This window comes from Alexandromys fortis, unplaced genomic scaffold (assembly GCF_014885135.2).
Source record: "Alexandromys fortis isolate MF-2015 unplaced genomic scaffold, M_Fortis_MF-2015_v1.1 scaffold_3, whole genome shotgun sequence".
Lineage (NCBI taxonomy): Eukaryota > Metazoa > Chordata > Mammalia > Rodentia > Cricetidae > Alexandromys > Alexandromys fortis.
Genome location: NW_026067909.1, coordinates 13,809,728 through 13,825,694, shown reverse-complemented (window position 1 = coordinate 13,825,694; position 15,967 = coordinate 13,809,728). Strand labels below are relative to the sequence as shown.

General features: G+C 50.3%; 1 protein-coding gene across 1 annotated transcript in view; it reads left to right on the top strand.

The window, feature by feature from the left end:
* The window catches only part of Lrp5 (LDL receptor related protein 5), a 108,193-nt gene that overhangs the window by 26,054 nt on the left and 66,172 nt on the right, over positions 1-15,967 (top strand). The window contains exons 2-4 of the mRNA XM_050137480.1: positions 3,686-4,082; positions 11,809-12,006; positions 14,326-14,522. Coding sequence (XP_049993437.1) covers positions 3,686-4,082; positions 11,809-12,006; positions 14,326-14,522 — 792 coding nt within the window. The remainder of the gene's footprint in view (positions 1-3,685; positions 4,083-11,808; positions 12,007-14,325; positions 14,523-15,967) is intronic.

The window sequence follows — 15,967 nt, the reverse complement described above, 5'->3', positions numbered from 1 at the left end:
TGGTGGGGGTGGGGGAACACTGAGTGGGCAGCATTGGGTGGACAGACAGATGACAGAAGGTGAACGGAGTTGGAATGAGTGGTTCTGGATTTCCTTGGAGTTGTGGCCCTGTGGATGGGATACAAGGATGTGTGCAGGCGCCGGTCCTATGAGAATCCTAAGCTGTTATAACCAAAGCGTGGGTGCTGAGGAGCTGAGGTGTGTCCCATTAGTAGAATTCATGGATTTGAAGTGCATAGCTGCAGCTTGCCATCTTTCTGGGATGTGGTCACTGTTTCATGTGTCTTCTTCCTTCTTTTCTTTTTTTCCCCTGAGACAGGGTTTCTCTACGTAGCCTTGGCTGTCTTGAACTTGCTCTAGAGACCAGTCTGGGCTTAAACTCAGCAATCCACCTGCCTCTGCCTCCCAAGTGCTATGATTAAAGGTGTGTGCTACCACCTTGTTCCTTCTTTGAGACCCCAGCTCCCCACCAGAAAGCTTGCATGGTGCACTCACGGCCAGTACCACCTCCTTGGGGCACCTTGCTTAGGTGGTGTGAGGTTGTGTGAGTGTACATGTGTGTGCATGCTCTCCAACAAAGTGTCTTCTTGTCTGTGCATCCTTGTTCTTTCTGTGGCTTGGCCTTGCCCATTGGGTTGGCACTAGAACCCTTCCCCACCCTCATCCACCATGTGTGCACAGACTCTCATGTACTCCTTGAGCCATTGGAGGCCCAGTGTAACGGTTTGTGATTATAAATAAGGCATGAACCAAGATTGCTCCTTATTTTGGGGTCGCAGCAAAGGGTTGGATTACCTGGAATTGGGCCTTGTTTGGGGTAACCATGTAAACGTTGTAAAACACAGGCTATTGGAGTGGAAGAGAAACCATCTGTTATGAATTCTATATATAAATATTGGCTATACTTACAGGGGTTAAAATGGGATTGTTGGCACGGGGATTTTCAGTCCCGGTTCTTCTGTGGCAGGGATGATAAACTGACCATAGGGCCTGGTGCCTAAGGCAGGAGGGGGCCTGAGCTGGTGTTTTTCTATGATTTGATGGGATCCTGGGAGCAAAAGATATGTGTACCTGTCAGAGTTAATTGAGCTATCAGCTTCCCTCCCTGGTTGTGGGTGCTGAAAAATCTGGAGATATGGGATGTTCATTTTCTTGCTTTGAAGGGGTATATACAAGATTAAGCTGATGAGAACATCTGGATGGACCAAGGGAGCCTGTCATGTGTCATAGGGAATTTGGCCTGTTCATCTGTCAGCTGTGTCTTTTCAAAACATTAACCCTTTGCTATCATTGTTTTGAGACAGACTGGTCTTGAACTTGGTGCATACCTAAGGATGACCTTGAACTTCTGCTTCTCATGTCCTGGGCATGTACCACTATGCCAGGTCAAAATGTGTGTGTGTGTGTGTGTGTGTGTGTGTGTGTGTGTGTGTGTGTGTATAAACTGAGGCTTGGCAGGGTGGTAAAAATTCTTGCTTCAATCTCCCAGGTTAGTGTTAAGTGTTAAGTCCAGTGGAGCTAACCTTGGCCTGGGAAGTGCTTACCACAAGCCAGCTTCCAGGGGAGCTTCCTGAACCCCGCTTGTTTCCCAGGGAGCACACTGCAGACCCTGGGTCTCTGTGTGGAACATATCTCGGGGCCACTAGTGCCCTTCCCTAGCGGTCTGGCCTTTTGCCATATCATATTCAGCTTCAAAAATAATACTTGCACAAATAGCCTCCTAGCAACAGATGTGGACTTCAGAGTTAATGTTTGAAAATACGTATTTACCAATCTTGAGGCAGAGGCTCCTCTCCTTCACCAAGCCTTTGTTGCCAGTTAGCACTCTGTTGTGCCCTCAGTACCCGGGTGCATGAATTCACAGTGATGTTGACAGAGGGAGGGAGAGAGAACGCACATGTGTGCAGTTATATGTGCATGTGGAGACCAGAGCTCAACATTGGACATCATTCCTCAGAAGTCACCCATCTTGTTTGTGTTTTTAAGAATTAAGTTATGTGTACATGTGTCTGTGTGTGAGTATGTGAATATGGATGAAGGTGCCTACAGGGACCCGAGGTGTTGGGTTCCCTGGAGCTGGAGCTCCTATGTGGATGCTAGGAACTGAACCTGGGTCCTCTTCATGAGTCGCATGTGCTCCTGACTGCTAAGCCATCTATTTTGTGGTCTTTAATGCAGCAGGTGCTATGGCATCGTCCATTGTCTTGTCCCTGTGTCATCTTTGTCTACTAGAGGATGCTCTGAGCTTTTCCTGATGATCTCCAAGGGCCCAGGTGTGGTGCAAGTGGGCCACGGGGCTTAGTCCTGGCATGAAACCTTCCCCAGGCCAGAGACTCGGAAGTACAGCCCTGGTGTGTGTGTGTGTGTGTGTGTGTGTGTGTGTGTGTGTCCCATCCTTGCTCTGTTTGTTGTCTCCTTCCATTGTAAATGTTCTTGGGACTCCATCTTGTCACCGTTCAGCTCCAGCTGGAGACTGACAGAGTCATCAGGCTTGGTGTGACTTGGGACAAGTTGATGCTTCTTTATGAAGGCTGCAACTATGGGCCTCGAGAACATACTGCTAGGATCCCAGATCTAGCGGGAGGCTGTGCATTGAGAAGCACTGGGTACACGGGGCGAGTCACGAGGTAGAGAAGGACCGTAGGACCAGCATCCAATGCATTTTTTCCCTCATGCATGCTGCCACTATGTGTTTCTATCTTCCTCCTCTGACCACCTTACATAGTATGCAGCCTTCTCCTGTACTGGCTCCTCCTCCCACCCTGTCCTGCCACTCTGTTTGCCTCATTCATCACATTAACCTACATCACTGCAAGCTCTTCGTTACATTCTTGCTCAGTATCTGTTTCCCACTGGAACAGGAGACCCCAGAGGCCCCTGGCACAAGCAGTTCCTGTTGCCCAGCCTTCCTAGGAAGGTCTCTGGTTCTCTGCCCCTGGGACTCTTTCTCTTTCACACCTGCATCTCTCCAGAACTCTCCCTCCTCTGTGCTTTCCTTTGCTGCCTCTGCCTTAGGAGGGGGGTGGGGTGGGAGTGGTGGAGTCCTGGGGTGATACAGAGCCCATGCCATCCAGGGTTCTCCAGGGAGAGAGGGGAAGAGAAGCAGCCTGTCCCCAGGTGAGGGTGGGAGCCACCCACATTGTGGCTTGTCTCATTGTGGGCCCCTGGGGCTACTGCCAGCTCTCCTCGAGGGAAAACGAGCTTCCCAGGAGAGTGTTGTGGGTTCCTCTTAAAGCTTAGGAATTAAGTGTGTGGTTTCCTTAGTGGTTCCTAGTGGAGCCCTGGCTCCTGGGCTTCTGGCTCCCAGTGAGGGTTAGAGAAAAAAAGATCCCAGGAGGTTACAGAACGTACCCCACCTCCACCGCCTTTGAAGAGCATATCTGAACTCCTGAGAGCAAGTTGAGGTGAGAAAGTGGTCTTTCCAGTTTGGGGAGAGCAGCAGAGTTAGAGTCTCAGGGTTTGGGGAGTCTTACTGCTTCTCTGCCTGCACTGGCCTATTCCAGGGGTGGGAGCCTCTGAACCACTGGAGGGAAGGGGTCTCGGGTGCTGGGGACAAGAGGGAAGGGGTCTCCAGTGCTGGGGACCGGAGGGAAGGTCAGAGGTGGCCGTGTATGGTTCTCTTCCCCACTGTCTCTGGTTCCTCTCCTGCTCAGCTATCCGTCCTGACTCTGTGCTCTGCCCACAGCCTCCCCGCTCCTCCTGTTTGCCAACCGCCGGGATGTGCGGCTAGTAGATGCAGGCGGAGTGAAGCTGGAGTCCACCATTGTGGCCAGTGGCCTGGAGGATGCAGCTGCGGTCGACTTCCAGTTCTCCAAGGGCGCTGTGTACTGGACAGATGTGAGTGAGGAAGCCATCAAACAGACCTACCTGAACCAGACTGGAGCTGCTGCGCAGAACGTCGTCATCTCTGGCCTCGTGTCACCTGATGGCCTGGCCTGTGACTGGGTTGGCAAGAAACTGTACTGGACAGACTCAGAGACCAACCGCATCGAGGTAGCCAACCTCAACGGCACGTCCCGCAAGGTTCTCTTCTGGCAGGACCTGGACCAGCCAAGGGCCATTGCCCTGGATCCTGCACATGGGTAAACCTCTGTTCTTCTGGTACTATGGGGAGTGGGGGCTAGGGTTGCTTCTGTAGAGCCCGTGTACCAGGCTGAGGAGATGCCGTGGGGAGCAGCCCCTGGCTAGGAATCAGCTCCCTTCCAGATCCTGGACTATAAAACACGCCATGTTTAGCCAGGTATGGTGGCCCACACTGCAATCCTGGCATTCTGGAGGCTGAGATAGGAGGGTTGCCACAAGTTCCAGGCTACCCTGGACTGTAAAGACTGTCGTAAAGTATGCAGGAACTGGGGGATGCCTCAGTCAGTAAAGTACCTGCCTTGTAGCCATGAGGACCCGACTTCAATCCCTAGAAAAAGTTAGGTGGGATGGCACATGTCTTGAATCCTAGCACTGTGGGCTGTGGTACACAGACCCTTTTCTGAGCTGTCCTTGGGCGGCCATGACCCTGAAATTCTATGCTGGCTCAGTTGTGAGAACAGTCAGACAGATGTCTTGGGCAAGATAACATACTGGTTTTGTTTTTTTCTTTTGCCATAGGCTGTATTGGACTCACTTGACATCTTAGCTTTTTTACTGTCCCCAGAGCTTCTGAGAAATGCCAGCCAGGATCTCACAGATGAGGAAGCAGGACATGGGCTGCGAATCTTGCCTGAGTCTGAGCTGTAAATCTCGTAGGTGCTCTGTGCAACCAGTCCCAGTGTGGGATAGGTTCCAGCTGCCCCCTGCTCTGTCTTCTACCATGGCCAGGGATACTAAGCCCATCTTTGGGCTGTCTCCAGCAGTGGGGTGCTATCTGAACCCTGATGGTACTGCCTTATTGTGACCCTCCTCAGTGAGCTCCTCTGAGTTGACTAACCACTGGCTGTGGGCTGAGCAGAAGCTGGGCCAGGAGAGGCTGGCGTGACTGTGTATGTATTCTTAGGCTTGGCTGAAGGGTTTGGAGTGTGGACTGGGAGAATCGCCCCTGCTTGGTCTAGGGAGTTTGAAGAGCAGACCAGATGAGGGCAAACTATGGGGCTGAGGTCATCCGTTTGACATAGAGCTGGCATTTGAGTATGTGGGAACCAAGGTGTGTGACTTCTGGAGCCACATGCTTTGTGCAAAGGCCCAGGATGGTGTGTGTGTGTGTGTGTGTGTGTGTGTGTGTGTGTGTGTGTACACAAACATGCCTGGGTGTATATATAAGAGTATATAAGAGAGATCTGTGTGCAAGCATTACATGAGTATGTGTGAATATGTTATGTGAGGATGTCTGTGCACTAGTGTGTGCAGGGGTGATTGTGGCAAGTGTAACTGTGCCTGATTGTGCTTGTAGTGAGTATGTGTTTATGAGATTATGTACACATACATTCTGCACATGTGTAAATGTGCTTTTTAAGTGAGAATGTATATGCATTTGTGTGAGCATGATTATACACAAGGATTATTGAGTGTGTATATATGAATGTATGTGACTGTTGTATGTGCACAAATAAATATGAGTACTTAGTGATGTACATCTGACTTGAGTGTGATCGAGGATCTGTGGATACCCATCCACAGATCTGTGTGTGTTTGTGAAGAAGTGTGCAGGCAGGTGTGTCCAGTTCATACACACCAGAGTTAAGTGGGGTTGTATACTAGTGGCTACCAGCCCCTGTGGGTTCCTCACTCTGAGCTTCCCAGAACTCAGGTCATCTTCCTAGGACGATCTCTGTGCTACCTGGTGAATAGTCTCAGACTTCAAATCCCCAGGGACTTTAGTACCTGACAGTCTTCTGGGGAGGCATCGACCATTATCCCAGGAGTCTCTGTGACTGAGAGGAATTGATCTGTGTGAGAGTCTGACAGAAAAGGCCTAGGCTAGCACCCTGTTCCTCAACAGAACCCCCTGTGCTCTTGTCTCTTTGTCCCCTGCGTTCCTACTCCCGGGACAGAATGCTATAGCTCTGCCCTACCACATTCATGAAGATGGCCGTTCTCAAGCTGTAGGGGAAAAAATGATACAGGTGCAGTTTGTTTGAGATGAATGAATATCTCTAGGAGAGTAGGCAGGTTCTGAGAAGAGGGTTCTGTTCAAGGCTTCTAGCTGTAGCTATGGAGCCCAGGAAGGCTTCCTACTGGGATGGAATCCAGGCTCTTGCCTTGCGCATTGCTGGACACAAGGTCTCCACCACCAAGCTACAACTCCTTTTCTATATCTCATTTTGAGACAGACTGTCACTAGACCACTCAGCATGACCTTGAACTAACTAGTCTATCCAGGCCTTGAACTTGGAATCCTCCTGCCTTTGCTTCTCAAAGCTAGGATTATAGGCCTGTGCCACCAGCCCTGGCTTCTGTGTGGCTTTTAAGTAGAGACCTGAAGTGGGTGAAGGCAACAGTCATGTGCTCTTTGAAAAAGAGGGAATGACCAGTGCAAAGGCCCTGGGGTAGAGAGGACTAGACCCATTGGAGGGGAAAACTCAAGCTCATAGGGCTCCCTCATAGCAGTTATGAGTGGCAGTGGAGGGCAGCATCTTGGTCCAGGTTGGGGGTAGAAAGTGTTTATTGTTGGGTTCTATTCTGAAGGCAGGGTCAGCTGGCAAGGGTGACATGACACTGTGTGTGTCTCCATCTATACAAAGGTGTGCTGTAACCTCATTGTGCTACGTGAAAACACTGAGAACAGTCCTGGGTGTGTGGAGGCTGCCGCTGTAACACGCATGCCCTTCCTCCACCACATAAAAGAGTCCACATTATGCAATTTCCTTCTCTCTTTGCTTTCCCATGTGGGTATGTTTGTGTACCATGTACAGAAGCCAGAGGAGGAAATTGGATCCTCTGGAACTGGAGTTACAGAGGGTTGCAAGCTGCCATGTTGGTGCTGGGAACTGAACCTGGGCCCGCTATAGAAGAGCAGCCAGTGTTGCAGCCACTGAGCCATCTCTCCAGCCCCTTACCTTTTACCGTGATCATAGAAGGATATCTGACTGCACTGGGAAATGATGGTTTGGGTGGCACTTCATGCTTGTTTAGAGATGCTAGGTAGGCAAGCTTTATTTATTAAAATACAAATGAAATACCACTACATTTCCCCTTTTGTCTAAAATAAAAAAGGCTATAACTAATATAAGAAAAACTATATATAATAAGTACAATAACTATATATATATGCAATAAATGCATCAACAATGTCTTTTGACAAATGTAGAGAAAATGCTCCATTATCTGTCTTGTCTTGGGGAGTCCGAAATCTTGTACCAAATTTACTTTCTATCATAATTTGCTTTCTGTATCAGGAGAACAAGGAAAACTATAACTGTAACAATCTAGTCGTCAGTTCCCTCAGAGACCCAGGAAGGAAATAACATTAACTGAATAAGCTGGAAGTGAGAGCAAGTGACTTCCAAAAAATGTGGGTAATGACAGAAACAGCTGGCTACTTGGACAGTCACCCAAAGTTCCCTTGTAATGTTGGGGCATCCATCTTCGGCCTACAGGCCTAGCATATCTGACAGACTTTTTGGGAGAGATGACTCAGGTTGTTAAGAGCAGTGACTGCTTTTCCAGAGATCCTGAGTTCAATTCCTAACAACCACATGCTGGCTCACAACCATCTGTAATGAGATCTGGTGCCCTCCTCTGACATTCAGTCATACACACAGACAGGACACTATACAAAATAAATAAACCTAAAAAAAAAGCTATTTAGAGACTCTAGGTGCTTGGTTGGGAACTCAGCACCCCCCATTCTCACTGCGATTGGTGAGGTCTGTGTCCTCTCAGCCCCTTTGGCCTTGGTTGTCCTTAGTAAATGTTTGGGTGGTCCGTTTGTGCACTTGCTTCTGACTTCTCCCCTAGATGCTCTCCCCAGGGTCACCTCGGTGGCTCTGCCTCTGGGCCAAGGTTGATTTCACCATTGGTGCCCAGACATCTCAAGCTTCCTAAGTGTAGGTGTGAAGGCTGTGAGGGTGTATCTAGGAATGGGAATAGTGGACGGGGAGGAATAGAGAAACCTGGCTCTCTTAGCTCTTTGGGAGACTCTGATATGCCCTTGTGCCTTCCTGTGCCATTGACCCTTCTGGAGCCTTCTTTAGATGACCCAGCCACTATTGAGAAGGATGGCTGTTGTTCAGATGCCCTCTTCAGTGTGCACAGCCTAGGACCAGGTGGCCAGGAGTGGCAGAGATGGACGACTCAGTGGCTATGACACTGGCTGCTCTTCTATAGAGGGCTCAGGTCCAGTTCCCAGCACCCACATGGCAGCTCATACCCCTCTGTTCCAGTTCCAGGGGACCCAATGCTCTCTTCGAGCCCAGGTCTGGGGAAACCCTGCTGTATATCTGGATGGGGCTACAGGGCTGCTGGGCCTCCAGGATAGAAAGACAGCTTCTACTGCCATGGGGGGGGGGGGGGTTGCATGGCTTCTCCCTAACTCCACCTCCTTTCTCCCAGCATTCAGTTTAGTGCCCCCCTCAGCTCTGTTCTACCCTATCAGGCCAAGCCAGTTTCTTTATTAGCCAATGGTATTCACAGCATATAGAAGGGGATCTCACATCACCTCTGGGCCTCAGGAACTGGGGAAGAAATGTGAATTACTAATGCTGCTTGGTGTTATCTTTGGGCCACAGTGCCCCAGGCAGGAATCACAGACACAGTTCACCTTTTCATTGAGTGGCAAGGCCTGGGCCTGAAGGAGTGGGAGAAGCACAGGGAGGGAGGGAAGGCCTCTGCTGAGTCTGACCCGCCTCCAGGCTGCCCAGAGAATCCATTCCAGTTCTGGCCCTGCTGATGCAGGATGAAATACCCATGGAACTTGGGCCTTCCCTGCACATCCAGGCTGCTGTCTGGAGCTTCCACCTGTGTGTGAAAGACAAGTTCATCTGCCAGAGCCCCAGCTTCTCGTCTGTATAATGGTGGCAGTAGGCTGATACAGGGGCTGGTGTAGGAGACACTGAAGTTACCCTGTGAGAGGTGCTTGGCCATGAAGCAGGGCAAAGAAGGGGACATTTATAAGGCAGGCTCCTGTGCCTGCCCTTCTGGATGATGTCCTCATGGCCCTTCCAAAAGGTGGTGATGGTTCTGGCTCATCACCTACGGGAGACGGGTGGTGGCAGAGCAGCAATGAGGGGGCCCCTCAAGACAGCTGAAACCCCTGTGAGTCTTGGCATGCCCATTATTGCAAGAGGAGTGTTCCCCTTCCCAGGTCTTTATAGCTCTGGCTGGCCTGGAACCCATGGCAATTCTCCTGTCTCAGACTTCCAAGTGCTGGAATTTCAGGCAAGAGCCACGATGTCCAGCTTGTAGAGACCCCACAAGGGTCTTAGCTGAGTTTATTCCTCATGTTGTAGATCATGCTGGTTCCTGGATCAGCTTGGGGTTGGCCTACATGAATGGTGTTTCACCTAGGAAAAATAGCAGACAAGATATGTGGGGATTAACCAGAAGGAGTGTGCATAGAAGAGGAGGCTTGTGAGCCCTGGACCTGGGCTGTACCAAGGAGTGTCACAGTGCTCCATCTTACAAGGACCGTGGGTAGGAAATGGGCTTCTGGAGGCCACTCTGATGGTGCCCCCTTCTCTCTGCAGAGGGATAGACAGAATAAACCGCGTCTGCCGCTTTTGTGTCCTTTGGCTCACCCATGGACTCCCAGGATGGGAACCTGTGTCCTCCAAGTCAATGTGGTTTTCCACATAGACATCCATTGCTTACATTCTCTGCTCACTGGCGGGGTTGGGGGTTATCATCTTGGATGCGGAGTCTGGGCACAGAACATAAAGGCACTGTGGAGTGGAGTGTCTTAGGAATATATGACATGGGCCCCTCATTGGGAGCTTCTCAACCTGGCTCTAAAAAGCCTCCTCGGACTCACTGCTGTTTCTTTTGTGCATACCTACTGTAGCTTGTGTTTTTTATGGGGGGGGGGGTCAGTCTCATATGTCCCAGGCAGGACCCAAACTCACCGTGTAGTCCAGGCTGGCTTTGAACCAGTGATCCTCTGCTTCAGTCTCTTTGGTGCTAGGGATAACAGGGTGTGCACTGCTACACTAGGCTCAATGAGAAGTTTTTCTGCTAGGGAGGGGGAAGGTCCTAATAGCATGTTCTTAACTGAGAGCAAGCTGGAAGTGTATAGGGCCATGGGCAACCCAGTGACATTTTGGTCTCTGAGGTCAGTGCAGATTATATGCTCTGTAATTCTTTTTACTATAGGTCTGGGGATGGAGGCGGGGGCCTTGTGCCTGCTAGGCAGGAGCTTTCTCACTGAGCTACAACCCAGCCCTCTGTCCTGGGATGATAATCTGTGTATGTGTGTGGGAGACTTGTACCTGTATCATTGCACACTGTGGAGGTCAGAGGGTAACTTTCACGAATCAGTTTTCTCTTTCCACTTGTAGAGGCAGGGTCTCTCTGCTCTCCATTCCTGGATAGCTGGGCTGTGAGCTTGCAGCCATTCTCCTGCTTTAGGAGTGCTGGGACCACAGACGCATGGCACCGCATCCTGCTTCTTTCTGTAGGCTCTGGGGATTTACTTAAGTGTTTCAGACTTGTGAGCTTGTACAGCAAGGGCCTTAGCTGGTGAGCTAGCTAGCTCCTCTGCCTGTGTGTGTGTGTGTGAAGGTTTAATTTAATCTTATGTTTATGAGTGATTTGTCTGTTTTATGTAAGTGTGCCATGTGTGCATAGTTCTCATTAAGTTCAGAAGAAGATGTTAGATCCCTGTGAATCTCTGTGTGGGTGCTGGGGACTGAACCTGCAAGAGTAGCCTGCTTTCAACTGCTGCCAAACCATCTCTCAATCCCTTATAGTTTATATATCCTCCCCCCCTTTTTATTTGAGACAGGGTTTCTCTGTGTAACTTGGCTGTCCTGGAACTTGCTATGTAGACCAGGCTGGCCTTGAACTCACCTCCCGAGTGCTGGGATTAAAGGTGTGTGTCACCACCACCCCTCACATTTTATATTCTTAAGAACATGTTTCTCAGGGCTAGAGACATGGCTCAGCACTTCTCTTCTTGAGGACCTCAGTTTGGTTCTTAACACCACTTTGAGCAGTTTACAATGAGCTATAACTCCAGCTCAGGGAGATCAGTCCCCATGGATTCCTGCATTCACCCCTTCCTCTCCACACACACCTGAAAATAAAATAAATATTGAAAAAAGCCTGAGCAGGGTGGCATATGCTTGTTATCTTAGCTCTTGGGAAGTAGAGGAAGCAGTGGAATCAGGAGTTTGGGGCCAGCCTTAGCTACAGGAGATGGAAGTGGTGATGTGGTGTAGTGGAGGTGATGGAGGAGGAAGGGTGGTATAGTAGAGGTGATGGAAGAGGTAGTGGTGTGTTAGAGGTGAGGGAGGAGGCACTGTGGTGTGGTGGTGGAGGTGATGGAGGAGGCGCTGTGGTGTGGTGGTGGAGGTGGTGGAGGTCCTGGTGGTGTGGTGGAGGTGATGGTGGTGGAGGTGATGGAGGAGGTGATGGTGGTGGAGGTAATGGAGGTGGTGATGGTGGTAGAGGTGATGGTGGTAGAGGTGATGGTGGTAGAGGTGATGGAGGAGGTGGTAAAGGAGGTGATGGTGGTGGAGGTGATGGAGGTGGTGGTATGCTCCTGTTTCAGCGTTTCATTTCAAACATGAAATCCCTTAACCTAAAAACCTAAAGTTCTGGTCCCTCAAGTCCTTATCTCTGGTTGTTGCTCATAGGTCTGATGAGTGAGCTTTTCAGACCTGTTGGAGGTTGGGACCAACCCTCAGGTCTGTTTGTGTCTCTCCTCTATCCTTGCCTCATTAGGTACATGTACTGGACCGATTGGGGGGAAGCACCCCGGATTGAGCGAGCAGGAATGGATGGCAGTACCCGGAAGATCATTGTAGACTCTGACATTTACTGGCCCAATGGGCTGACCATCGACCTGGAGGAGCAAAAGCTGTACTGGGCTGACGCCAAGCTCAGCTTCATCCACCGTGCCAACCTGGATGGCTCCTTCCGGTGAGTGCACAGTGACCGAGGTGCCCTCCCCACTATACCCTGTTTCCTCCAGGGAATTGAGGCTCCTTTAACTTGGGTCCTAGCTTCTTACCAAAGATTATTTGATGACTTTGGGAATAGAGCACAGGTACCACATCTGACGGCACAGCTAATGTGACTGTTTACACAGCAATATGTTGAAAATTCCTTCCAGACTGGGTAGAAAGAAACATATGTAGCTCTCTGAGATGCCTGGCTATACAAGCATGACTACTGAGATCTATCCCAGGAACCCACGTGGTAGAAGTAGAGAAAGTTGTCCTTTGACCTTCATGCAGGTGCTGTGGCATTCATCTATCTGCCCATATACACACCACACACACGGTAATTAAAAAATAAAGTACACCTGACTCATAGATATGCCTACGTTTTGCTATGAAACTGTAGACAGAAGTTTCTGTTTCTCCTGCCTGGTCCCACAGACACTCAGTCCCAAATAAACACACAGAGGCTTCTATTAATTATAAACTGTTTGGCCTATTAGCTCAGGCTTATTAACTAGCTCTTACAACTTATATTAACCCATAATTCTTGTCTGATTAGCCATGTGGCTTGGTACCTTTTCTCAGTAAGACATTCTCATCCTGCTTCCTTAGCATCTGGCTGGTGGCTGCATCTCTGCCTTTCCTCTTCCCAGAATTCTCTTAGTCTGGTTTCCCTGCCTGTACTTCCTGCCTGGCTACTGGTCAATCAGTGTTTTATTAAACCAATATGAGTGACAGGTCTTTACAGACAAGAGCATTGTCGCACAGCATGAGTGAGAAAATCTCAATGTTCAGGAGCTCAGTGGTTACTAACACCTGATGCTCTTGAGAGGACCTGAGTTCACTTCCCAGCACTCATGTTGGGAGGCTTGTCTAATGCCCTCTTCTGATCTCCTTGGGCAACTGCACTCAGATACACATACACATAAATAGAAATAAAGCCTTAAAAACAAATACAAAATTCAGTGTTTAAACTGTTTTGGATTTTAGAGGTGCAGGTCAGGGTTGGGCCTGGATGGGGCTGGGACATTCACTGCTGCCTCTGCCCTGTTTTTGTCTTAGTGTCTCCAGGGCAGCAGGGGCTGTATGAATATTATCACTGCATCTCTAGAGCTGTGCACACAGTAGGTGCTTGATAAACAGGGGGCAGGTGGATGAATAAGAAGGCCAGTTTTCTTGCGTGGTAATGGCTGTTAGAACTTCCCAGCCTGTTTGGTGTAGCTCTGCGCCATGATTACACTTGAGGCTCACTGTGACCTTCGTGTCAGAGGAGGGTAGTTTACTCCATGACCGATTATTACTTGCTGAGTTGGCAAGGTTCAAGGTCTTGGACTCTTTGTGGGAGGGTTAATATGGCCTTTGCACAGGAGGAGCTCCTGGCCTAGGGCATAGGAGCTGGTGCTAAAAGTCCATCTGAAGGCTCGAGCGAGATTGGGAAGGCCAGTGCACCATCCATGTTGGGATGCTGGGAAGCCTTGTGTCCTGTCCCCAGGTGAGGGTGGGGATACACACAGGTTGGCTAGATCAGGGCCTGGCCTGAGCTTTGGAAATGAGGTCATCCTGGGGACACTGGACTGTGGGAACATGTGATCCTAGCATGACCAAGACTGTCCCAGAGTCTAGAAAGCTACCGGCCTGGGAGCTTTGGGCAAGGGGTCAAGACAAGAGAGGGACAGTTAATATAGTGGTGATGGTGGTATTGCCCAGGGACATTTGCCAGTTCAGTTAATGTTCACAGCAACCCCATGCCACTGCCTGTGTGATGATAGACAGGGAGTTCCCTAGGCCACACAGCTGGCCAGAGCCTCCTGCCCCGGGGTTGGTCGTTAAGCAATCATAAGTTGCTGGCTGTGTTCATTCCACTCTTATTACCAGTGTTCATAATCTCATTAAGTATGATGTCCACTGTGTGGGATATTCTGAGCACAGAGGACTGAAAGTGTTTCCCCGCTGTCGATGTGGCTTCAGGATAGAGCACATCTGGCTGAATTAGCATGGAGCTGCTTGCACAGCAGGACTGGGGATCCAGGCTTTCCTGCAGCTGCTTGTCTTCTGTAGGGGGCACTTGTCCCTTTGTCCAGGGACATTTATGTTTTTGCCATAGGCCTGGAAGGCTGGCTGCGTGTGGGCAGTGCTCATGTACACCCAGAGGGACTGACGAGAGTTGCCTAGGTGAGGTGTGTTAGTAGCTGTTTTCTTTTGGTGGGGTTTGTTGTGGCCTGGGGGCCTCCAGGATGGGGCCGAGTTGCTGGATAGTCTTTTTCTGACCACTCTGCCCTTTTCCCATCTGCTGCAGGCAGAAGGTGGTAGAGGGCAGCCTCACTCACCCCTTTGCCCTGACGCTCTCGGGGGACACGCTCTACTGGACGGACTGGCAGACCCGCTCTATCCACGCCTGCAATAAGTGGACAGGGGAGAAGAGGAAGGAGATCCTTAGTGCTCTCTACTCCCCCATGGACATTCAGGTGCTGAGTCAGGAGCGGCAGCCTCCCTGTAAGTGTGAGCAGGCACTGGGGGATGGGGTAGGCGGGGTGCAGGGGTGACAGGGCAGAGCTCCCAGGTAAGAAAGGCTAAATCTGACAGATCGCCGGTGCAGGTAGGATAGGATGTAGACGGGAGGGGTCTAGCCCAAATGTGAGGCTCAGCCAGGTCATTGGGGCTGGATAGGGTCAAGCAGACCTATTCTGCAGAAGCTTCTGTGCAGAGGGGGCCACCTCTCTAGAGATGTGCATGCTGGCCTAGGAGGACTTTGTGTGTGTGTGTGTGTGTGTGTGTGTACATGTATGGTGCTTCTGCCTGTGACAGTCCAGGTAGGGGTGTGTGTGTGTGTGTGTTTGTGTGTGTGTGTCTATGTGTCTATGTGTCTATGTACGTGTATGGTGCTTCTGCCTGTGACAGTCTAGGTAGGTGTGTGTGTGTGTGTGTGGTGCTTCTGCCTGTGACAGTCTAGGTAGGTGTGTGTGTGTATGCATGTGTGTATGTGTGTGTACATGTATGGTGCTTCTGTCCCCAGACAGGCTAGTGTGGTGGACGGACAGGGCCCCTCTAGAGTTGTTCTGGGCTTTCTAGAGAAGGTGCCTTTCTGAAGACCCAGTGGAGTCTTAATGTGTGAAATTCTTGCTTGGAGTTGTTGGTTCTCAGCCTAGCCGTCAGCTAGGACGGTAGAGTCCTAGCAGAAGTCGCTGATGGTGATGCTGAGCTTCCGTGACAGATATGAGGGTTGGTGGGAGATGAGAAGGGTCTGTTCTAGGCTCACCTAGTTGCACAGGGACTAGGGATCGGAAGTTCTGACCACACTTGAACTTAGGGCTTAGAACCCAAGCCAGAAAAGCATCAGTTAGCGTAAAATGAGGGGGAAGGTGGTCTGTCTGATCTGGGCAAGAGTATCATGGTTCCTGACCCCCTCTACTCTTGCAGCAACCCATATTTCACTCCCATTATTGGGAGGGCAAAGGTCAATTGCAGGAAACAATTTCCCATTTACAGTGTTTCAGTGATGCTCAGCCCCACGTCCCTCGGGTAGAAGGAGGGTCTAGAAAAACCTTTGTTAGATTCAGCTGTGCGTTGGTCAGAGATGGGTCTGAGTGTGTGGTCACCCGTGTGAATGGAGCCTGCAGAGTCCAGGCAGAGCAGAGAGACACAGTGAGTCATGTGCTCAGCAGACCACTGACCCGGGGTTCCCAGGGATTGCCACATAACCAGGTCCAGAGGATTTTTGTGGAAGCATGGTGGGTGGTTTTCTTGGGGAGAGTGTCCTTTGAAAGTTTGTCTTCTTGTTGGAAGAGCTCAGGGTGGGGAAAATGTTCCTCCTGGAGCAGGGCAGGTCTGGGATGGTTTCTGAGACGCTACAGAACAGCTGGCAAGGATGAAAACCCTACATGTGGGTGGTCAGTGGTGAGGTAGGAGTAGGTTGGCTCATAGGGCAAGGGTCCTGATAA